Source organism: Odocoileus virginianus, chromosome 20, assembly GCF_023699985.2.
Source record: "Odocoileus virginianus isolate 20LAN1187 ecotype Illinois chromosome 20, Ovbor_1.2, whole genome shotgun sequence".
NCBI lineage: Eukaryota > Metazoa > Chordata > Mammalia > Artiodactyla > Cervidae > Odocoileus > Odocoileus virginianus.
Window position 1 is genome coordinate 5,681,531 of NC_069693.1, and position 24,417 is coordinate 5,705,947.

The 24,417-nt window shown below is 54.1% G+C and overlaps 1 protein-coding gene across 2 annotated transcripts; it reads right to left on the reverse strand.

The window, feature by feature from the left end:
• Positions 1 to 1,115: 1,115 nt before the first annotated feature.
• MED25 (mediator complex subunit 25) lies at positions 1,116 to 18,526 on the reverse strand. Of its 2 annotated transcripts, none has more exons than XM_070450459.1 (18): positions 18,312 to 18,526; positions 18,175 to 18,220; positions 17,378 to 17,502; positions 11,880 to 11,978; positions 11,355 to 11,475; positions 10,974 to 11,136; positions 10,716 to 10,846; positions 10,414 to 10,501; positions 10,138 to 10,331; positions 9,589 to 9,717; positions 9,091 to 9,176; positions 8,960 to 9,017; positions 8,754 to 8,861; positions 6,404 to 6,592; positions 5,958 to 6,029; positions 5,627 to 5,845; positions 5,194 to 5,374; positions 1,116 to 2,939 (listed from the first exon to the last, which is right to left on the reverse strand). In XM_070450459.1, exons 1-18 carry the CDS (start codon positions 18,443 to 18,445, stop codon positions 2,695 to 2,697), a joined length of 2,388 nt encoding a protein of 795 aa, XP_070306560.1. In that variant the 5' UTR covers positions 18,446 to 18,526; the 3' UTR covers positions 1,116 to 2,694. The 2 variants fall into 2 exon arrangements, with proteins under 2 accessions (XP_070306560.1, XP_070306561.1); XM_070450460.1 differs by lacking the exon at positions 1,116 to 2,939 and adding an exon at positions 4,612 to 4,742 and having other exon boundaries at positions 18,312 to 18,525.
• Between the last annotated feature and the right edge of the window lie 5,891 nt (positions 18,527 to 24,417).

The following is a 24,417-nucleotide window of genomic DNA, read 5'->3' on the forward strand; positions in this document are numbered from 1 at the left end:
TCAGAGATTCAGAGGCACGGGGACCTGCCTAAAGCCACACAGCTCATTGGTACAGAAGCTGGAGTCTCAACCCTGATGTTTAAGGCCTGTATTACTTCTACACTGCAGCAGCTTTAACCATATCTCATGCTCAGAGAAAAACTTTCCAGAAAGTCCTGCTCTCTTGGTGCTGGCTGGTTCTGAGAGGCTGTTGTCTACACCTGGGCTGTGAAATGTGGAGGTGAGCTCTGTGCGCGCACCTCCTCTCTCTGGGCACCCCGTAACCCACGGCTTGCTTCTCATCTGGGGTACCGTATGGGGTGATGACACGTGACAATCTTCAGTTCATCTAACTGGTTGCTGAGGTCAAGGGCCCCCAGTGACTGGGAACAGCCACTGGTTTGTTTGATCAATTTGTCCCGGAAGGCCTTGAGGAGTGTCTGTGTTTGCCCATGGGGCCATGTCCACCCTGGTGGGAACAGCATGGCCTGCGTCCTGCTAGTCTTCTTCCCTTTTGGTGGCTTTGGACGCCAGTCGGTCACTCTCTCCTTGGAAACTCTCGGCTTCCAGAGCACACCTGCTGGCTCCTTCTGTCCCCCAGCCCGGGCCCAGCCCTCACACGTGGGTCCTCCTCTGGCCTTGTCCTTGCGTCTTCTTGTTCCAGAGGTCACAAAATGGCGGCCTGGCGGCCTCTTGAGACCCACCAGCGGGTTTTGTTTGGTCCTCACAGTGTATTTTTTGTTTGTTTTAATTTGAATGCCATGAGGTGGGGCAAGCACTCCCCAAGTTCGCCACAGTCCCCGTCAGTCCCTGTCATCTTACACCCATCCGTGTCACGCATTTCCATCACCTGCCTGGCCCCTGGAGCCATCTGAGTTTTTGAGAACCCCTGCAACACACGCCGCGGGGGAGACCTCGCCCACTTTCCCTCCGACCTCTCGTCCACACCAGAGTCGCTGAGGGGGCTCGTGTTTGATGCTGAAGCCCAGCCTCCCTCCCTCCCCCACTGGAGTATTCGCTTCGACGGTTCTAGAAGACTCTAGGGCTGGGATCGTAAACTCAAATGCCTGCAGGAGCCAGGTGGGCCACATAAATGAGTGAACTCGCCAGGTATAAGAAAAGTCGACGGCCAGAAATATAATCAAATGGAATCTTTACTGAACGCTGGTGAATGCATGGAACATAATACAAACAGGTATGGAACTGGAGTTTATCTTTTAAATCCAAATTGAAAAAATACAAATTGAAAAATAGAAATATTTAATTACTAAATTTTTTTTTTCTCTTTTGTAATTCTTCTGCTCCCTGGACTACGAAGCCAGGGGGCGGGCCTCATCCATGCCACCCCCAAGATGTCAAGGGCGGGACTGGTGGCTGAGAACTCGACCTGGACTCCTGAAGCTGGGAGCGGCATTGAACTTGATTCAGTTTTTTAACGGAAAACGGCTGTTCACAAGCGTGGGTGCTTCTGAACACCAAGATTCAGGACGACTACTGGAGAGCGGTGAGGGGCTGTCATCTTCTGAGGGAACCCACTGAGCGACCAGCAGCCCCCTGCCCTGGAGCTCAGCAGCTAGTATTTGCGGTTTGCGTTCACACGATCAACAGTAACCAAGAAAAGCAAATGGGACAGTGTTAGTTCATTCTCATCAAGTCTGGAGGCTGGGCGCCTTGGGGCAGTTTGGTCTCTAGCCCCACAAGTTGAATGAACGCTGTCCAGGCCATGCCTTTCCTCTCTGGAAACCAACTGCAGCCAACAGAAGGGAGTAAGAATCCTCCCTGCCAACAGCTTCCCCATGTCTGCCTGGACTGGATGAACACGATCATACATTCAAGTAGCTGTTTGTGAATGTCCTTGGGAGAAAAAGAGTGTTCAGATGGGTAGGAACTTTGACCCAAAGTCTCTGACTGACCTTCTCAGGAGAACCGAGGTTTGGGTTCTGGCTCACCTGAAATGAGCCAAGTTGATGGACTGCAACAGTTCAGACTGTTTCCCCATGTCACATGATGACAAGGTCGCAGAGCTTCTATAAAAGACACTGGGTCAAGTTCGTCAGCAGCCTGCCCGTGGTTAAGGTACAAAAAGCCTGTCACGGGTGCCATGTCACGTGTCCCACCCCACTGACCTTTCACAGCAAGGTTGGTGCCTGGTAACTGATGCGATGACCTGCCTTGAGTCTCTGCCAATGACACCACCTCGGATAGAGGCGACCTGCCTGCATCCCCCGTGACACAGATGGTTTGATCACCACCATGGTCTGTAGCTGTGCTTAGGTGTTTAGACCAGCCTTCGTGAAAGATGTGTTTCTCTTGACACACAGAAAACAAGTCACTTCCCAGGGTTGGGCCTGCCTTGGCACCATGTCACAGCTTTCTTCGGTCACATCGAGATTCTCCACGCCACAAATAAATAAAGCTAACTGGGTGGTGATAGTTCATGAGCAGCGATAGTAAAGGCCACGACTGATCTGACTCGGTCGAGCAACTGGACTTGTCAATCTTCAGATTTCTCTTCCCCTCCCACGAGACGCGGATGCCTGCTAGACTCAGACGACGGTCCAAGCAGACTGGGGTTTCTGTTTGGGGGGCGTCTCTTTGGCTCCCTTATAAACTGGATGTCCGTGGGCTGGAACGCCCAGGTAATTTGTGCCACGTGACTCCGGACCCTCGAGTGGCAACCATGCCGCTGCTCCTGCCGGCCTTCCAAAAGCGGCCCTACTGACACTTGAGGCCCTTCTTCAGCTCGCTGAGAAGCGCATCCCGCGTCTGCTCCGTGTACTGGTCGAAACTCTTACTGTGCTTTGATTCATAGTGACGCTTCAGGTTGTATTCTTTCAACACAGACACGATTTTTTTGCATATTAAGCACGTAGGCATGCTCTTCACCTCCACAAAGAAATAGGCTCGCTCCCATTTCTCTCGAAACACGTGGCCCTCTCGTTCTCTCTTTCGTTTTGCCACTTTTGGTAGAGACATGGGTACAAGAAAGATTTCACTGTCTCCGAATACTACCCCGGGGACACCAACCGTGCCAGCCCCATGCCGAAGGAGACAGCCTCCTGCCTCGTGGTGGGGGAGTCAGGAGGGAGTGGTGGGGACTGTGGCGAACCAGAAAGCACACGCCCCGTGGAGAGGGACGGCTCCAGCCCATTGTTTGCTGGGCGGGAGGGTGGACCCAGGGGAGCCAGATCTTCTGACTTGTCAAGAGAAGACGAGACTGCTGATTTTGTGTGTGTATGTGTGGGTGTGTGGGTGTTTGAGCAAGAGACTCATCCTGATTTTTACAACTAACTCATTAGGGAAAAAATGCCACATAGCCTAACACAGGGAAGGCCAAACAAAACTCATCTGTAGAGTGGCCCAGGGGCCACCAGATTGCAACCTCTCTCCTGGGACAGGGGCCTGGGCATCTGATGCTAACAGGCATCTCAAGCAATGCAGATGCTGGTGGTCCACCTCTGGACCACATTCTGAGCATCACTGCTCCGGAGTTGGTCTGACAACAGACAACTAAGTCTCTGCCCATAGGCCAGAGCAGCTGCCCCTTGGATGTCTCCCTAAGGACAGCCTCAGGCCCCTTGCCTCATTGCACCCCAAACCTTTACCTCCTCCTTACAGCCCCGCCGGGTCTCCCATCACCAGGATGGCCCCGCTGTCCACTCTGTCCAAAGCCCTGGAAGCCTGGTCTCTGCCTGCTCTCTCCACACGAGACCTCTCCTGTTACTGCGTCTTCAACCACCAAGTACACAGGCTGCCCCTAAGCACACTCCCCAGGCTCCCGGCGTGGCCCCGGTCCCTCGGATGTCCCGGACCATCAGCGATCACCACTGGCTCCTTCTCCCGGCTCCCGCCTCAGGGAGGCCCACCGTCTACCAGCACCCAGGCCAGGTCCTGGGGACCACCCTGGACCCCACCCTATACCCGCAACTTTTTCCACATGGGCACACCAGTTTCTGGCCTCAGCCCTCCTGCCCCCCAACTCCAGCCCCTCCTCTGGCCTCTCCCTCCCTAGGGACACGACCCGCGGCTCCTCCCCGCCTCCTATCTTGTCCCATCACCTCCCGCAGCCCCCAGGGGGTTGACACCCCACTGACCTGGCCCTGGCCCCCTGGCCTGGCCTGGCCTGCTGCAGCCCTGCCGCGTCCTGCGGACAAGCCTCCGCCTGCTCAGTTTGGAATGAGCTCCCTCCCCGTCTGACGCCTGCCCGCCTCTCCAGGCCTGCCTTCCCCCACAAAGGCTCGTGCTCCCAGAGGCCTTGACTGACTTGTCCTCTGACCATTCCAGGCTTCCTCCTGCCCCACACGTTCCTTTCTGTCATCTCCGCACCTAGACTGTCACCGCCTTCCTTCACGGCCTCGCTGACTGCCACTAACAGGCCTCCTCTGGGCCCCCTGGTACCCTCTCTACCTCCATGGGCGCTCGTGGTCCTAGGACCTCTGCCTACAGCCTCCTCACCTCCCCGGAGCCAGGCTGCACCAGAGGGCCTGACTTACCACCGAGGCCCCGGGCCTCCCCGGCCTCACCAGCCGGGGACCTCGGGGGCATCTGCTGAAGCAAGAATAAGGGCAGAGGTGTCTCCCCCCATCTCCTCCTGCCCAGTCCTGGGGGATGTCAGTGACGGGAGCCGGGGCGTGTGTTAAAAGGAACTTTATTGGGTGTCGGGGTTCAGATGAGGTCCATGAGGATGTCGTCCTCCATGACGCTGGGCTGCAGGCCCGGCTGGGGGACCGGGCCCCGGGGCCCCCCGCTGAGCAGCATCTGACCTGGGGGGCAGTGGGAAGGGACTGCATCTCCCGGTGGTCCCTGGGGCCCTGGAGGGCCCTGGGCCTGAGTCCTCCCTCCACCTCTGGAGGCCCGAGGCACGGGGGGGTCAAGGGAGCCCTAGGGGACCCCAGAGGCGCCTCCTGATCCCACGTGGCCCCGGACCGTCTGCCTCCTGTGAGCCTGTGGGGGCCCGTCCCCAGCACAACTCTCAGGCCCCGAGACTTGCCCAGCAACCCGGGAGGACACGGAGGCGGAGAGCGGTGGGGGGGGGGGGGGCGGGAGCGCGCCTGCTGCCTTGGCTCAGTGCCCTGGGCTGTACCTCCCGGGGGCCCATGGAGCCCCCACGAGCCGCAAGGGCTCCCGCTATTCCCGGGTCCCAGGACTTCACTGCCCAGAAGTCACAGGACACCGGGACACAGCCCAGGCCGCAGCCGCCCCCGAACCTCTTACCTGGCAGCGGAGCCCGCGGGGGGAGCTGAGAAGGCCAGGACTGGGCCGGTGGCGGGTGAAGCAGAGGGGGCCCCAGCTGGGGCTGCCCCAGGCCCTGGTGCGGCGGGGGCAGCAGCGCAGGGGCCCCTGGCGGCTGGAGGTGGTGGAGGGAGGCCTGAGGGGGGGGCACCCCAGTCTGGGGCTGGGGGGAGCAAAGAAAGTGGCTCAAGAGGCCCCGGCGGAGAGCGCCCACCCGCCCCACTCCCTGGTGCGGCCTCTGGTCTCCCTTCAGAGGAATCTCAGCAGAAGCCCACGTAGGACGGGTGGGGCAGGGCTGGGCCGACCTCCAGGCACCCGCTCCCATCAAACCAACCTCCCGCCTCCATGAGGAAAGGAATCCAACTGTCAAGCCCAGGACCCCCAGCTCCCATATGACCCCCTCCCTGAATCTCACCGGGGGCGGGTTGAGGAGGAGGCTCCGCAGCTGGGGGTTGGCCCCGGGGTTCTGGGGCCGGAGGAGGGGTCCGGGAGGGGGCGGGCCGGGGGCTGCTCCAGGAGGGCCTTGTGGGGCACCTGGAGGGGCCGGGGCAGCACCCTGGGGCTGGGGCTGCCCAGTGGCCGCAGAGGTCCCCACGGTACCCTGAGGCTGGGGCTGCGGCGGGCGGAGCTGGAGCTGATGGGAAGAACAGGGGTGAGGGACGGAGCCCCCAGACCTCTCCATCTCTTCGGCGAGGTCAGAATCACGGTGTCCTCTGCACACCCCCCCACCGCGGCCCTGTCCTCACCAGGTTCTGCGAGGGTCTTGCCTGGTCCTCCAGAATGGGACCGAGCCCAGGGGGTGCCTGCTGGGCCCCCATCTGTGTGGGGAGAGAGGGAGCAGGTCAGTGGCTGGGAGGGCATCCCGGTGCCGGGGAGGGTCTGTGCCCTGAATGGGACCCTGTCAGGAGCCGGGAACGTTTTCCTGGGCTGGGGGCGGGGGGGGGGGGGGGGGGGGGGCGGTGTCTAGGATGTAAATTTTATGCCCCTCAAGAGGGAACTGTGTCTTAAGAGATTCAACAAGAACACTCCTTATAAAGGAGACAGGCTGCAGGGAAACACGGGCTGAGACTGAACTTGGCGGAGGACGTGCCCAGCACCAGAGCCCCGGGAGGGCCCGGAGGTCCTGCCGTGAGAGTGGGGGCTCAGGGGGGCAGCACAGGCACCGGGGCGGGGGAGCCGCGATGTCGCTCACCCCACGCTGCTGCTCCAGCTTCTGCTGCTGCACCTGCTTGTGGTTGGTGATGACCTGCCGGATGCCATTGACGAAGCCGCTTTGGTCATAGGGGATGAGGCCCATGAAGATCTTCTTCTTGGACGAGTAGAGGAGCATGAGCACGCGCACCTCGCACGGGGCCGTATGGGGGAAGTGCACGCAGCCCGCCTGCGGGAGGGGATCAAACCGTCACACCCTGCAGGAGGCGGCACCCCACCTCTCTGGATTTTAGAAGGTTCTAGAAGCCCCACAGGCCAGGAGCAGCCAGCTTTCTGCTCTGAAAGGTGGCGGAGACTCCAAGTTTGGCTTGAGGCTGCTCCAGAGAGCTGGGTGCCTGAAGGAACAGGGTGCAGCTGGGACCCCTGCTAATGGCTGGGTGGAGAGCAAAGGAAGCCCCCTCCAATCTTGCCCCCCCTCAGAGGGCTCGCAGCTGAGAGGGAGGGAACTCTACACAGAGCTGACACGGGAAGCATGTGCTCAGTGGTGGTGGCAGACACCCTGACTGACCAGGAGTCCGAGAGGCCCCGGGGCGCCGCAGCCCCTCCACCTCAGCGTCTGCAGGGAGACTTGCGGGAGGCGGCGCTCACACCTCAAGGGATGGACCTGGGTATCACACCCGCTGTCCTGCGCGTGGCTGGCTACACAGGAAGTGCCCAGGGAATGCTAGTGAACGTAACACGCGAGGCTTCTGGGAGAGGGCTCTTAGCGGAGGAGGCGCTGATGAGCTTAGGGAACTAGTGGAAGGAACCTCGGCCAAGCCAGTCTCACTTTCTCAGGCAAGGTAGACCCTGCTAGTTGCTTAACATCTGCCCCTCTCCCTGTCTGGAGAACCCCGATTGTTTGGGTAGCAAGCCGTCTAGGCCCCAGTGCCCTCATTGGTGCCTGCTCCCCCGCGGTCTCCTCTGTCTCTACGGGTGGCCCAGGGGCCCGGGTCTAGCCCAAGACGTGAAGGGAAGCCTGCTTGTGTATGTGTGGTAACGTGCTTTCCTAAAGAAGCGGAAATACAGGCTGATAACACACCTCCTTCTTGCTCTCCTACGTTAAGTCAGACAGGATTCCTCGAGCTTCAGAAACCATCTCACAGCCACGAGAGAGAAACAAGGAGAGCCCCAGAGATCCCGGCCCTGATGAAAAGGGGCTACAGACCTAACCCTGAGGGTGCCCTCCTCTGGAAGTCCTGATGCACGTCACAAGTGAACACCTGCTTGTACCAGGCTCTCAGAACCCAGATGCCACGCGTGAGGGAGCCCGAGCCACACAAGGAGGCCACATGGAGGCACTCGGATGACCAGGTGCAGCTGAACCCCAGCTGATGGGCAGCACCGTGAGAGGGGGCCACCTTGACCTCCAGCCCAGATGAGCTTTCAGGTGAGCACAGTCTTAGCTGCTATCTGATGGCAATCCCATCAAAGACCCCAAGCAGGACTAGCCCAGCTGAGCCCAGCAGACCCACACAAGACTGCGAGAAATGATAAACTGCTAGCACCTATCTGTTCTATCACCCCAAGCACCTATCTGTTCTAAAACCTCTGCCGGTTGGGTGTGCTGTGACTTGCAGTTGGAGGCATTCTTAACTCTCAGGATTGCCTTCTTTCGAGAACTTTCCTGAAGGATCCATGAGGTAACCTACGAGGAGTCCTCTCTCATGGAAAAGAGCTGGGTTCACAGAATGGACTCAGTAACTGGTCCTGCTCCTATTTCAAGACCCTCCCTTAGTGCTATGAGCTGAACGGTGTCCTCAAAAACACATGTTGAAGTTCCAGACCGTGGCACCTGGGAATGTGACCTTATTGAAAACAGGGTGTTTGCGGAGGTAACAAGTTAGGATCAGGCCATTCGAGTGGGCCCCAGTCCAAATGACAGGTGTCCTCATAAGCAGATACACACCAGAAAGAGACCACCACGTGAAGACACACACTGAGGACAGCCATGAGACGATGAGAACAGGAGACTGGACTCAGGCTATCTAAAGCCAAGCCCACCTGGGGCTACCACCTGCAGGAGGCAAGGAGGGGTCTTCCCCCAGAGCCTTTAGAGCACATGTCCCTGCCTACACCCTGATTTTGATTATACTTCTCTTTTCTAGAAGTGCGGGAGAACACATTTCTGCTGTTCTTGGCCCCAGGAAGCCGTGACACCTCGCAAACCTGTCAGAGCCCAGAGCTTTCTCCGATGGCTCCCGTCACACCCTGCCACAGTTTTAATGTGGAAGAGACCTCAATCCGGCACAGAGTTGGAAGAGCCCAGCGTGACAAAGGTGGCCCCACCATCAAAAATGGCTCCCTGGGCCCAGCGGGACAGGAAGCTACCGCCCGGCCACCCGACTCACGAAGCCGTTGCCCATGATGCGGTAGAGGCCTTTGAGAGAGTCCAGGTCCTTGTTGGTGAAGTGGAACTGGACCATCCTCGAGTTCCGGAACAAAGGGCCCAGGGTGGTCTGCGGGAGACACCCAGGTCAGCGGACGTGCGGAGCGGGCCTTGAGGAGGGGAGGACAGAGGCGGAGGGGCAGGCGGTCACCCACTGCCGGCACTCACCAGCAGCTGCTGGGGGATGAGCTGCATGATCAGCTTCTGGGGCCACTGCTCCGTTTTCCTGCGGCAACACCAGAAGACACATCAGGAGTCGCACACCCCAGCTCGCCACCCACCCCGCCCTGGCCACCTACAGGTTCTCGCCGTGATTCACATAGACCTGACAAGGCAGTGACCGGGTCAGCTTGGTGTTGGCGTCCACAGAGGCGGGCTTGGGCTTCTAAGGGGGAAAGAAAGGCGTGTCTCGGTGAGAAGGGCCCTGAGCCTCCATCCCTTTGACCTCTCCACGGTTCCCAGGGAGCCCCCAAAGCTCAGGATAACCCCCCAGTTTAAGGCCCACAAGCCCTAGACCCCTTCATCAGACCACCAACCTCGCAATCCTCCAGCCTTCAAGTTCCACAAATGTGGGCCTCCTCCGCCTGCCCGCAAACTCCACCACCCACTGTCCCCTCCATGCCACAATCTCCTGGGTCCTCCCTGGACCAAGAAGCTGAGACTTCTCTCAACCCTGAACTCTGGGCTACACATCCCAAGCTTCCTCGGGACTATCCTGAGGACGACAAATCCCATGACCCCATGGGCGCCGGTCCAGCCCTGCGACACACCAGGGCTGGTCTGATGGAGCCACTCACCTCCTGCCACTCGAGGACCCCGCTCCAGGCCAGGTGTTTGTTGGAGACTGACTGCTGCCCGCCAAGGGCTGGGGCCCCGAGCTGGGCTGGGGAAGGGCCGCTCACCCCGCCCGGGGCCACAGTGCCCGCCTGCCAGAGGGGGAAAAGAAGGGCCACAGGGCAGGGTCAGACCATCTCCTGAGAGGGGCTGTCCTGAGAGGGCCAGGCCAACAAGCAGAAGAGGACAAAGGTCCCTTCCTGTGTACCCCCAGGCCCAGAACACCGAGCCACACCTGGGACCACAGATACTCTAACCCTGTAGAACTCAGGCTCTCTTGAGAACCCTGGACTCCTAGGACCCTTTGGGCTCCTCAGAACAGTCTTCACCCGCCCAGAGTACCAACCCCATGATTCTACCCCCAGACCCATTAGTCTCAGCCTCGCCTGTAGCCCAGGCTCTGTGAGCTCCCGAGGACCTCAAACAACAAGACCCACGTGCCCTCAGGCCCTCTTCAGGAAGGCCGACCTCTCCACCCCTGCACTGTTGGCAGCCAGGAGGCAGGCACCTACCATGGATGGTGCCCCGGGCTGTGCAGGGGGGGCCAGGCCCGGGCCTGGGGCCACGGTGGAGACCAGGCTGGGCTGGGAAGCGGGAGGTGGCTTGGGGGCACCAGGGGGCCCTGGGGGCAGCTGGGTGGCCTGGGTCTGGCTGTAGGGGGGACCCACTCCTGGAGTGGCTTGCTGAAGAGGGTTGATGGGCGAGACTGTGGGAGAGACCAAGGGAAGCAATGTGGGCGGGGGTGCGGAGACCTGGCTGCCCAAGCCCACAGCCCCGCCAGTACTCACAGCGAGGGCCCAGCCCCGCCTTCTGGTTCTTGGCCGCCTCCACGGCGTTCTGGGCAGCCACCTGAGCTGCACTCAGGTTCCCGGGGACCTGATGACAGAGGGGAGGGCCTGGTGAGGACCACCCTGCCCAGCGCCAACATCCTAAGAGGACGTGACTCCTGGCCTGAAGAGTCCCCCCTGCAGGTGTCTCAGGGGAGACCCCCTAACCCCCAAGGCTCAACAATTCCAACCAGGTCTCTCCCGAGGGGCCAGGGTTTCCGCCAAGCCCTAGGAGCACATCCCTCCCCTGGCAACGTCCATACCTGGTACTGCTGGGGGACCGGTGGCAGAGGCTGCTGGGGGGCTGTTGAGAGTGTGGCGCCTGCGGGTGCAGCTGGAGGGAGGGGCACAGGCTGCTTGGGCTGGAGGGGGCCTGGGGCTGAGCCACCCCCGACTGAGTGCCGAGGATGATCAGGCGAGCACATTAAGAAGGGGATTGAGAGACACGAAGCACATCCGAGTGAGAGGGAGCCGGGGAGGACACCCCCCAACCCTGTGCCCCCAGCAGCCCCCAGGCTCACCCGGCAGCACGAGCCCCCGCACCAGCACCATGTGCCGTGGGTCCTGGCTCACGTCTGCTGGCGGTTGCAGGGGCTCCAGCATGGCTGGAGGAGCTGCCTTCTCAAACAGCAGCCTCAGGGCAGGCAGCTTCCGGGGGGACACGATGGAGAAGTAGATTCCTCGCTGCACAAGAAGGGACAAGCAGTCAGGACGAAGCCACAGGGCCAAGTCCCCGCCAGGCTCTGGGACAGGAGACCCAAGACCTAGACTAGCTGCCCTGGGCGATTCTGGGTTGTAGCTCTCCCCACAGAGCCAGGAGGGCTGGCGAAGGCGTCTGTGCCCATCCTGAGACCCAGGCCAGCGGCCCCCAGCCCTCCTCCCTCCGATCCAGGAGTCGTCACCTCTCCAATCTTCTGCACCAGAGTCTCCGTCGTGCACCCCGAGTACGTGGTGCTCTCGACAGCAGGCAGCAGGTACGGGGGCGAGTTGCAGATAAGGAGGCAGACTCGGTGTGTCTGGCCACTACCAGGGACAAGGAAAGGTGAGGAGAGGATGGCTGCAGGGACCCCGAATAAAGACCCGAGCCAGCAGCAGCAGTGACCAAGTCCTCCACCCCCCAGGAAGTCCAGAGTGGGGACCCATTTCCCAGCTGAGAACGCTGAGGCCCAGAGAGCCTCCTGAGTTGCTGGAAGTCACCCAGCCACAGGGAAGGCAGGAGGCACACTCCGAGCCAGCTCCCCTTTCAGATGAGGATTCCGAGACAGGGAGTGGGCCAGGGGAAACCTCCTGCCTCTGGCTCCCAATGCCCGGCACAGACAGCCCACCCAACGCCCCACAGGGAGGCCCGGGGTGGAGCCTGTGACCCACCAAGCAGGCTACGGGCCAGGTGGACAGATGGGCGTGGGCCCCGCACTGGGCACACTCACATCTGCTCCCGCATCTTCTTGAAGTCATCGAACAGCTGCAGGGCCGTGCTGAGGCCTTCAGCGATGAGGCTGCAGCTCTCGCCACCCCCACCCATGAACCTGCAGGGGGCACGTGGTCAGCCACTGGGGTGCCCAGGGCCGCCACTCCCCAGTCTCCAGGCCACCCGGGAGGGGCCCACACTTGGGCCGACCCTCTCCACAGTCTGTGCCCCTCAGGATGGGGACACTCGGAGTGTCCCTCCCTATCCCCAGTGCTGGCACAAGGACAGGGGATGTTCATCACTTCCTGTGAGGGGGTCCCTCTGGCAAGAGGCCCCATCAGAGGACAGAACAGAGTAAGGACCCAGGACGCTAAACCCAGGAGCCTACGTTGTCACCCAGTCCCCACGTGCCTGCCCCATGCTGGGCCGTCTGCATGGCCTTCCCCTACCTTCCCAGCCTGCTGTGGGGCCTCCTCTGCCCTCCCACCTTTAAGGGTAGAACTGCATCCCTCAAAAAGGTATGCTGAAGTCCTGACCCCCACTACCACAGGATGCAACCGGATTTGGAAACAGGGTCTTTACAGAGGTGAACAGGCCATGATGAGGTCGGAAGGGTGGCCTGAACCCAATATGACCAGTGTTCTTATAAGGGGGACGGGGAAGCAGAGACACGCTCAGAGGAAAGCGAAGATGGATGTGATGAGAGAGGGGGCGGGACGCCACGTGGCCATCAGAGGGACACTGCACAGGCCAAGGAACGTCTGGGGGGACGGGAAACTGGAAGAGGCAAGGAAGGACGACCCTCCCCTACATGTTCCAGAGGAAGCATGGCACTCCCCCCACCCCACCCCCGCTGTCATCTCACACTCCTGGGCCCAGAACTGAGAGATGGTAATTTGCTGTGGTTATAAACCACCTTGTTTCCAGTACTTTGTCCCAGCGGCCCCAGGAAATATGACACAAAGACTTGGTCGCTCCTCCACCTGATCTACAGAGGGGTCACCGGGGTCCGTCCCTGTGGGGTGGGTGGCAGGCCTCTGCTGGACGGCAGCTGCTACCGCCATGACTCTCTGGGTCACGTGATGGCAAGGCTGACCCTCTGCTGCGGGGGGACATCTGGGCAGACTGGGTCCTGTGGCTCTGCACCATGGCCCCTGTGTCTGTGTCTCCCCCACCAGGCATGGATGAGGTCTGGACTGTTCTTGTCCCCAGCCACACACACCCCGCCCCCCAGTATGGCACAGGGGAGGACTTGGAACTGTGTGTTACATAAACAAATGGCTTCAAGTCCAGCCTTGGTCATCAAGAACAGAGCCGAGCCCGCCCTGCCCCTGCCCACCTCGCTCCATCACCCCCTGGGTGCGTCTGAGAAGGTCTTGGATGCCTCTGGAGTCTGTCATCCACCATACACCCCAGTCTCTGCCTGTGCTGTCCCCACAAAGACCACACACCGCCTCCCACTCTGGCCCAGGTGGAAACCCTGCACATCTATCCCGACTCCCATGTCATCCTCCTCTAGGAAGCCTTCCCCACCTGCCACGTGAATTTAGAGCCCACCCTCGATCACAGCACATGTCCCCCAATACTGTGACTATCAAGCTTCCTCCTGCAGCCTACCTCCCCCTAAGAAAGCGCAGCCCTCTGTGAGACCTGAGCCAGCTCCGAGATGTGCCTGAGGACACACGGGCTCCAGGAAGTGCCTCCTGAGTAAGTGAGCCACCAAAGCGTGAGCCCCCTGTGCCCTACCTGAATTCTTCCCCAGTGCAGACTGGTGCTCTGCTCCCGCTCAGCCCACAGCGCTCCTCCTCCCCAGCACCTACTCCCCAGATCTCCTCCTCCTCCTCACCATCGAGACTCTGGTGTGCACAGGAACTGAACGCCACAGAGCTGGGGCAGAGGCCGCTGAACCAACCAACCCTGGATCCACCCTACTGCCGACTGCCTGTGCTGGAAGAAACCAAGCCATCTTCCTGGCCGGGCTAAGGGTAGGGGTGAGGGGTAGGGGGAGAGACAGGAAGCAGCTGCCGCAGGCATGTGGGGTCTTCTCTTAGAGGGACAAAATGTTCCAGAACTAAACAGAGAAGATGGCTGCATATTTTAAATGTACTAAATACCACTGACTTGTCCACTTGAAAATGACTGCTTGTGTTATGGGAATTTCACCTCAATTTCTAAAAAAAAATAATAATTTGAAGGAAAGTGAGATTGACTGACTACTCTGAGACGCTAGAGTTTGCTTTTTTTTTCCCCCTTAATGAATATTAAACATAAGCCATCTGTTACCAGCTCAGAGAAAGACAGAACAAATATTTTGTCTAAGAAAAACTTAAAACTGGGGAGCAAGAAAAAAAAATATATGGCCAGTTGGTAAGTAGGTTTTTAAATACCAAAAAATTTCAAATAAATCCCTCAGATTAGAAATAGAAAGTGAAAGTGAAAAATGAAAGTGTCCTGGGTGACACAGGTGGGCTCTGACCCACTGCTTCCTTATCCTCACTCCCGGCTCCAATTGTTCCTCCTGAGGTTATATCCCTGAGTCCTTGTCATCCACTTTCACAGCCTAAGAAGCCCCTCCCCTGGAGCCCCCCAGAGGGACTAGTCAAAATGAATGAATGTGAACCGCAGCCAGCTCTGACCAATGACTGCCGCAGCCTGTCACCCCATGGAGACACTAGCTCCAGAGGGCGAGCACCCTGCTTGCCTCCTGCCCCCTCAGTACCTGAAACAATTTGCCCCACAAATTGTCTGTTGAATGAATGAACGCACAAACCAGTGAACGAATGAAGGCACAAACGCAATGTCACAAAACTATAGGGAAGACACCTGGGCTGTCCCTTCTGATGCTGTATCACTCGCTGTAGGGGGCGGGGGAATCGCCTCACTCATCAGACAGGAAATGTAACATCAGAAATGAAACTCCTCAAAGCAAGAACTTTCCAAAACTCACACTGCCTGCCTTGTACCGTAAGGAATGGATGTTCCAGGAGAAAATAAGATTTCTCCACATGAACAATACATGCTGACTTTCTTTGTGATCTCTGTTACAGACCTCCCCAGAAGGTCACAGGAACTGAATTGAGATGGTTACACGGGACCTGATAAAACAGTGATGACTAGGAATATTCAATAATGGCTTAAAATGTTTATTGGCTGATTGGGAGGATTCTGGTGAGCAGGCAGCACACAAAGCTTTCTTTTTTGGTTAAACAGACTGTATTCTAAGCTAGTTAAGGGAGAGGGTGGATATGGGACGGAAGTGTTCAGAAAATATTTCCCTCTTATTTTCCTAGTGCCCTTGACATTTTAAACAAGGGGGTTTGACTCTTCCTCCTGACACCCACCAGAAGGTTCACTTTCCTGGTGATTCTCTTCCCTAAAGCTTTCACTCATTTATTTATTCAGCAAAGGTCTCCCAGGCCTCTTGGGTCTCAGGCCCCTGCTGGAGGCAAACAGCAGGAGAAACACCCAAGACCTGGGCATTCACAGTCCAGGGTATGGAGCTGTAACAGGGAAACACCTGGGAGCAACGGGGCAGAGAGAGCAGCTGACGGCTCGCCGGAATCAGGGAAGGACGTTGTGTTGGGTCTTGATGTTTATATAGGCGTTTACCAGGGAGAACTAGAGTATGAAGTACATTCTGGACATTCGTTCATTCACTTGTTCCACAAACCTTTCCTTAGGGCTCTCTCATGCCAGGCCCTGTGCTGGGTGCTAGAGACTTGAGGGACATTAGACTTGGACTTGAACCTCAAGGAGCCCCCATTCCACAGTATTCAAATCTCACCACAATCTATTCCAGAGGTTCTCGACTGGGGTGGATTCTGTCGCCAAAGGGACATCTGACAATGTCTGGACACATCTTTGTTTTTATTGTTTATCACACTGGGGAGGGAGGGGACCACTGGCATTTGCGGGGTAGGGGCCGGAGATGCTACTGAACTCCTTACAACGCACAGGAACGCCCTCCACAACATACATACAACAATCATATGGCCCAAAGGGTCAACAGTGCTGAGGGTGAGAAACCCTGCTCTACCTGGACCATGAATTCTAACCACCATGAGAGGGGAACGTGAACGTGCAGTGCCTGGTGTAGCACATGGAGCCTGAAACAAACCAAGCATTCAACAAACATTTGCTGCAGGGGCGAATGAAGATAACAGCAGCCCACAAATCCGTGTTGTTTAATGGACTCTGACCAGACCCTGAGCTGAACACAGTACGAAGATTAGCTTCTGTGACCCTCCCCAGAGTGCCGATGTGGACTACCATTATCCCTCTGCAGACCAAGAAACCAAAACACAAAAGAACAGCAAAAGCTGAGGGAGCAGTTAATTGTGTCAGGCACTGTTTTCAACAGTCATCCACTATTCAATTCCCAAAGTTCCCTACAGTGTCACCAGAACCAGATCTCCAATGAGCGCCATCTCCTGGTATTCATGCCCCCTCCAACACTGAACAGAACCGACCTGTATACGAAACAGGATGTGACACAAATGATGGTGTGTGACTTCTAAGGTTCGATTATAAAAAGCTCTATGGCCTCCTTTTGCTCTGTTGGATTGCTCAGGCTGAAGAAGGCCAGCTGCCATATTGGGAGAACACTCAAGCAGCCCCATGGAGAGATGTCTTAGGAATAACAGCTGGCAAGGAACTGAGGCCTCTAGCCAACAGTCACAGGGTTAGCCGCCCTGGAAATGGATCCTCTGGTCTCAGTCAGTCGGATGACTGCAGTCCCAGCTCATTATGACTGAAATCCCACATGAGAACCATTAAAGCCACCCCTGAATTCCTTACTTAAGGAAACAAGCCACTATATTAGTTTTTTTTCGGCTGTGCCCCTCAGCATGTGGGATCTTAGTTCCTCCACCAAGGATCAGACCCATGTCCCTTGCAGTGGAAGCACAGAGTCCCAACTGCTGGACCGTCAGAGAATTTCCAAGTCACTAAGCTTTAATCTGTTTCTCAACACTGGATAAGTAACAGGATGACTATAAGTACTATTACCGTTCCCCTTTTAGAGATAAGTTCTATTAGACACAGGGGACAGGGACTCGTGGGTCTGGGAGTCCTGTTGTGGCAGAACTGAAAAGTGGCCCCAGGCTGTCTGCACCTGCGGTGTGAAGTATCAAAAGTCACTCCAAAGCAGAGTCTTAGCCCCACCCCTCTTGTACTCAGGTTTCAATGCCCCTAGTAGAAAAACAAAAACTAGAGTAGATAAGAGAAGCAACAGACAGAAAGGGGAAGAACACATGAGGAGTAGGACAGGGGTGCTGGACTTCCCCAGGCCTCCTTGACCAGGAAGTCCTTTCTACTTCCAAGCCAGACAGCAACATCAGCTGAGCATACATAACCGACCACTGAAGTGACCTAGGGACAAAACTACAATCCCCATCACAGCCCTTTTTAGCAACCAATGTGAGGGGCTGGATCCAGCAGCTCAAATCCATGCCACCATTCCTCTGCGGTCCCTCCCAGGTTCCCCCAACCCTTCCCGAAGCCGAGAAAAGAGCTCACTTAATGCCATCGAGCCAGGTGACAAACTCATAGGCGCTGCTGGTGGGAGCGTGACATTGTACGTAGGACTCTGGAGCGCAGTCCACCGTGTTGAACACCACGAGGCTGTACTGGGTGCCCCCATACTGGGAGGGGAGGACAGAAGAACTTTTCATCTGGGACCCAGTTCCTTCCCCCATCGGACCCAGGACCCAAGTCCCTCCCCTCTCTGACGCAGGGGTCCAGACCCCAGCCTCTCCTCCCTCGGACCCGGGGGTCCGGACCCCAGTACTCCCACCTCAGACCCAGGACCCGAGCCCCTCTCCCCTCGGGCCCAGCACCTGAGCCTCCTCCCCTCTCGGACCCAGAAGTCCGGATCTCAGTCCCTCCTCCCTCGGACCCGGGGGTCCGGACCCCAGTACTCCCGCCTCGGACCCAAAACCCGAGCCCTTCCCGCCTTGGACCCAAGACCCGAGCCTCCTCCCCTCTGGGACTCAGAAGTCCGGACCCCAGCCCATCCTCCCTCGGACCCAGGACCCGAGCCTCATTCTCCTGGAAACCAGAATCCAGACCCCAGCCCCTCCCCGCTCGGACCCACGAATCCCGACCCCAGCCCCTCCCCGCTCGGACCCACGAATCCCGACCCCAGCCCCTCGGACCCAGGAGTCCAAACACCAGCCCCTCCCGCCTCTGACCCAGGAGTCCAGGCCCAAGCCCCTCCCACCTCGGGCCCAGGGTCCAGGTACCGCCCCCTCCTCCCGCAGACCCCAGAGTCCGGACTCCCATCTTCCCTCAAACTCGAGAGTTCCAAGACTCACGTCTCCCCCGAAGTCCGTCTCGGCAGGAGGACCGCCATTAAAATACCTGTGAGGGTCGGAAGTGAAAGGTCGGGGTGAGGACACTGAGGAAAACTAAACTCGGAGGGCGGGGTTGGGGCCGCGGAAACGGCACTCACTCTATGGCCGGGAGCAGGTAGTGCTTGCGGAGCCCTTCGAAGTAGGGCCCCAAGTTGGCCGTGCCCTCAATTACAAACACCACGTCAGCCACGAGGCCCCCGGCGCGGGCCGGGCCCTCCGACCCGGGGACCATGCCCCGCGCCGCAGATGCCGCCGCCGTCGCCGCCACCGCCGCTGCCGCCGCCGCCGCCTCAGACACCGCGGGCTGAGCGGAAGTGCGCCTGCGCCGCGCGCGCCCCCGCGCAGGACGGCCTCTCGGCGCTGGCGGCGCGCTGGCGGCCATGTTTGTGCGGGGCGCTCACGGCGGGTGGGTTTATCTCCATCCTCCTTCGCACCCAGTGTGTGCAAGACTCAAAAAGTACCTAGAGAACTCCTTCGGGGACCAGAGGTGGAAGTTTGAATTATTGGCAGAACTTTCGAGGGCCTAATATACTAAAAGCGGCGCGTCAGACGCCATTTTTGAGGGGGGCGACCTTTCTGACACTACTTTCAGTGGAAGGGCCAGGAAATCTGGTTGCTATGCAACGCATACGCTGCCCTTGTTTTCCTAAAAAGACAGATTAGGTTTCTAGTTAAGTTCTTTCTGGTTCTTGGGGGATGGGGGTGGGTGGGTCGTGTGAAGGGTCCAATCACACGTCTGAAACGGGGTTACTAGGCAACGCTTTAAGGTGGCAATCAACTCTGAAGGGAGTGCAGCTGTTTTTCCCCCACTGAAAGAAGCCGAACTCTAACCCAAGTGGAGGTTGCTAAGCAACACCTGATAGTTGTTTTCTGGGAGAAGAGCCAGAAACTGGCCTAGGACATAAATACATTCCAGGTGGATTAAAAATGTAAATATAACAAATGAAACCATAACACTGTATAATCCTGAAGACTGGAAGAAAAAGAGTTTCTTATCATTACAGCAAAGCCAGAGGACGAAAAATATTGAACTGTTTGTCCTCATAAGACTTCATAAACCAAGCTGAAAACGATACCGTAAACTGTGGAAGTCACTGTAACATATGTGTTGACAGAAATTTACTACCCAAATACGTATTACTAATCAATAAAAACAGGAAAACAGAAATACTTTATTTTTTTAATTGGGGAGGAAACTAAGGTTTTTCCCATACGCAAAAAAATATTAAAAGAAAATCGCTCATATTCACAAGTTAATAAGTTAACACAGGGGCCAATGATATGTCATTTTATCTTTGTCATGTTAATTAATGCTGGAGAAATAAGTCCATGAGGGTGGGAAGGTTTGGGTGAAATGAGCAGGCTCAGACGTGATCTAGTGGAGATGGAAACTAAACAGCTTGCTCCAATACAGTTTGTCAATATATTTCAAGGTAAAAAAGACTGCATTGCTTTGCACTCAGCAGTGTCACCATTTTGTCACGTACTTTATTGATCCCTTTTATTTTCTTTGCTGAACGCTTGTGAAGCAAATCCCAACATTGTATCATTTTACCTCTACCTGCTAGATAGGCATCTCCAAAAAGTTGCAGAAAACCACTATGCCATTAACACCTCTAACAAAATTCTTATTTCTTGGTATTGTCCAACACTTAAATCCATAATCAAAATTCCCCAGTTCTCACAAAATGTCTTCCTACAGTTGTTTTATTTGCATCAAGATCCAACAATGACCGAACCTGTGTTTAGACATCTTAAAATTCCTTTAAATCTAAAGCAGATTTCTTCTTTTGTATCCTAGTGTAATTAAATTTTAATAAAATCATAAGGAAGATAAAAGTAAACTGGAGAAAAGCAAAGTGATCAACAGGTATGGAGCTTGAAATGGTACCTAAAATTCCCTCCTAACCATAAGGAAACTTTGCTTTAGATAAGCTGAATGCAAAATTGGTTGTGTTAACAGACTTTTAACCGTTACCATTGTTACCATTAATGGATTACAAATAGTAAAACAAACAATGAGATATTTTAGCTTGGACTTCAGCTTCTGGCATTGATAATTAGATGATATGACATTGTTTTTGCGACATTGGTGGTTTCATAAGAGGTATGGGTAGTCTTAAGGATCTTACCTCCCCCAGAATGGAAACAGAAATTGACAACAAAAAAAGATAGGGTTGGAAAAGAAATTCCAGAGGTGCTCATTGGCATTACCAAGAACCTTATGGCAGCTGTGATGTGAAAAACTTGTGTAGTTCCTCAGCTAAGCAATGGCCTTCCACAGCAGCTGATCTAATCCTGGGCTAGCCTTCGAGCCTCTCACACAGAATGGAGTAAATCAGAAAGAGAAAAGCAGGTATATTAATGCAAATATATGGAATCTAGAAAAATGGTACTGATGAATCTAGTACAGGGACTTGTGGACACAGTAGGGGAAGGTGAGGGTGGGATGAATTGAGAAAGTAGCATTGACATATATACACAGTCATGTGTAAAATAGTGGGAAGTTGCTAAACACCATGGGGACCCCAGCCTGACACTCTGTGAACTTGAGGGTGAATCCTCCCTAGAGGACTCTGATCAATAGCACAAAGACCACAGCTGCAGAGACAGGATTGAAATTAGAACTCACAGAAACAAAAATTAACAGGATGCAGCCCCACCCCCACCCCCAGGATTGGGGTACAGGAATTGTCAGGTTCAGAAGGTAACACAGTATGCAAAATAATAGAAATAAAGGACACTACTTAAGTTACCTTGGGCTGTGTAACAAATTACCTCAAAACTTAGTGGCATGAAACAACAACATTGTTACTTTGAAGTTTCTGTAGATCGGGAATTGAGATGTGGCTTAGCTGGGTCCCATGCTCCAGAGTTCCATACCGGCTATAATCAAAGGGTCAGCAAGGGCTATAATCATCTCAAGGCACGACTAGGAAGGACCTGCTCCCATGGTCATTCTTGTCATTGTTGGCAGGGTTCAGTTCCTCCCAGGTTATTGACTAGAGTTTCCATGTGTTACTGACCAGGGTCCTTGGACTTTTTAATCAATAGAGATTGATAAGAGGCCAAATGAGAAATTCAGGCAAGGGTTTATTGGGACCCTCTCACAGACTCTTAGCATGAGGGAGGGAAAAGGAGAACAAGAAACAGGCACCCCTGCTAGCTTGTGAGGGGAAGTAGACTGGTTCTTTAAATGAGGTGAGGGTGGGGACGGGTTGGGCTGGAAAGGTGGCTTAGGTGGTCTGCCCACCCTTTGGTGGTGCTGTGTGCCAGGCACAGTACCCTCCTTTTGCTCCTGGAGTCTCAGAAGTGGCAACTGGTCTGTGGCCTTTTTGTATCTTATTGAACATAATTATTTTGTCTCAGCAGTAAAAAGGAAAAAAAAAAAATCTGCTTTCAATGCAGGAACTGCAGGAGACCTAGGTTTGACCCCTGGTGGGGAAGATCTTTTGAAGGAGAGCTTGGCAACTCACTTCCGGATTCTTGCCTGGAGAATCCCATGGACAGAGGAGCCTGGTGGGCTACATACAGTCCATGGGATTGCAAAGAGTCGGGCACAAAGCAACTTTGCACATATGTACATAATTTTCCCCAACTGGGAAAACGTTTTGCATGCAGTTATTTTTAGTCTCATAGTTTCTTTGTATCCTCTTGCTCAAGGAGATGTCTGGCTTAAGTGCAAGCGCTCTAGGAAAGGTTCCCAAGTTTCAGGTCCCAGCCTGACTCACAAGGACCTCTTTTTGGATAAGTCACGACATGGCGTTGGCTGCATCAGAATGAACAAGAGAGGGCAAGAGAGAGAATACAAAGAAGGATGGAAGTTGCCATCTTTATAACCTAATCTCAGAAGTGACATCCTACCACTTTTGCCAAGTTCTTTTTTTATTATTTATTTGGCTCTGCCAGTTGTTAGTTGTGGCACATGAAATCTTCGCTGAGGCCTGTGAACTCTTAGTGACAGGATAAGGGTTCTAGTTCCCTGTGCGTGCCACGTGCATGCTCAGTCACTTTAGTTGTGTCCAACTCTTTGCGACTCCATGGACTGTAGCCCACCAGGCTCCTCCGTCCATGGGATTCTCCAGGCAAGAATACTGAAGTGGGTTGCCATTTCCAGGGTTGAAACCCAGAGCCCCCTGCATGGGGTGTGTGGAATCTTAGCCGTGGACCCCCAGGGAAGTTCCATATCCATGTAATTGTTTGTGTCTCTAATTCCAAAGTCCCAATCTATCACTCCCCTGGCTGTTCATTTTTATCCTTGGTAATATCCTTTATAATAAACCAACAATAGTGAGTAAAATGTTTCCATGGGTTCTGTGAACCATAAGAGCAAATTATTGAATATGAGAATGAAATGGTGTTCAAGCCCTGTGTCCTTGTCTTTTGAAGTAAAGTGCTGACCCAAAAGTTAATGATTTGGAAATATGAAGATGTAGAAACAAAGAATAGCTGTTGAACTGGGGAACTGGTAACAATTTAGACTATAATTCTGCCACACAGCAGAACCAGCGAAATCCCAGTTCTCTGAAAGATATAGATAAAGGCCTGACACACATTCCTAAGTTGTTTTTTACAGGAAGCAGACCCGCTCCAGATGAAAACTGCTGACCACAAAAATGCAGACCCTAGACTGGCTGAAACCAGAAAATTGATGATGCTTGAAACTTCACCTAAATGCCAACCAATCCAAGAATGGTCCACGAGCTGATCAAACCCTGCTTCCTGAACACTGTGACACTCCTCACTGTCCATTCCAGGGTGGGTCACACAGTCTTTAGGACATCAGCCCACTATGGTCCCTTTTTGCCTGGCAAAGAAATAAAAGCTACTCTTCTCTACTTCACCCAAAACTCTTATCTCCGCATTTCTATTCAGCAACGGTGAACAGAGGCCAAGTTAGGGCAATAAGAAGAGGGGGTCATGGGGATCCCTGTTACATGTAGGCCACTCAGGCCAAAGTGTGGGTAACCTGGGGACCCACTACTTCTAACTGGTGTGTGAAGTGGCTATAGTATTGTGGATCTGAGACCTTAAGGATGTGAGTGTGTGTGTATGTAACTCTAGGTGGTTGGTGTCAGAATTTAATTGGCTTATAAGACAGTCTGTGTCCACAGAAAACTGGGGAACTGCTTGGTGTGGAAAACCTACACATTTGGTATTAGAAATATTGTGAGTAGAGAAAGAGTTTTCCAGTAGGAAATCCTCTAGGAAGTAGGAAATTTTTCAACTATCCCTGGAAAGTGATCTGAAATGTAAGAAGGAACAGGGAGGACAAAATGAATCATAAACATACAATTACAATTGGCTGAATAAAATAAAAAATATTCAATGAAGACATTTTAAAAAGTCAAATTAGAATGCTAGCAACACTAGTTGCTTAGTCTGGAGGAAGTTTAGTGGAGTTAACTTGTCACATTCTTTGTATTTTTTGAGAGAGGGTTTAAAAATCTTTAACCTTTTGCTGAATTAAATGTGATGGCAAAATTTCAAAAATAATAAAAGAGAATTAATGTATAAATTTGAAGCCAGAAGAAAGAGGACAAATGGACTGAGGAAACAAATCCATTAAAAGAAAGGAGGAAATAAGCATGGAAAAGGCAGGACAACAAGAAATATAGCTATAAATAATATAGAAATAAATAATAAATAATATAGAAATAAAATGATAGAAATAGGTCCCTCTTGCCTCTGAGATAGTCCCCATGCTGTCTATGGAGTGTTCTACTTCTTACCAAAAAAAGTAAAATGATAGAAATAAACCCAAGTATATCAGAACTCTAAATAAATATAAGACTAAAGGAGAAATTCATAGAACTACAAGGAAAAATTGATATATTACTTCATTTGTTATTTTATGCACTTTATTCCTCTTTAAGTTTCATGTAATTTAATGTACAAGTAAATGTCTTATTTCTTATCAGCTATTAGAAATCAAATCCAGAATGCAGGCAAAACATGTTTAAAAGAAATTCTTTCTTAATACAACTATATGTTTTGTAAATGTATTTGCAGAAATGAAGGCAGCTGTTCTGAGAAAAACGATCTGATTAACTGATAACTTAATGAATATTTACTTTATACCTTTAAACACATAGTGATAAGAACCTAACTTACGTCAGTATAGAATGAGCTAAATATATTTTGTTACATCCATGATATAGGTTAAGATAAGGCATTTTAAAAAGACGAAGTATATTTACACAA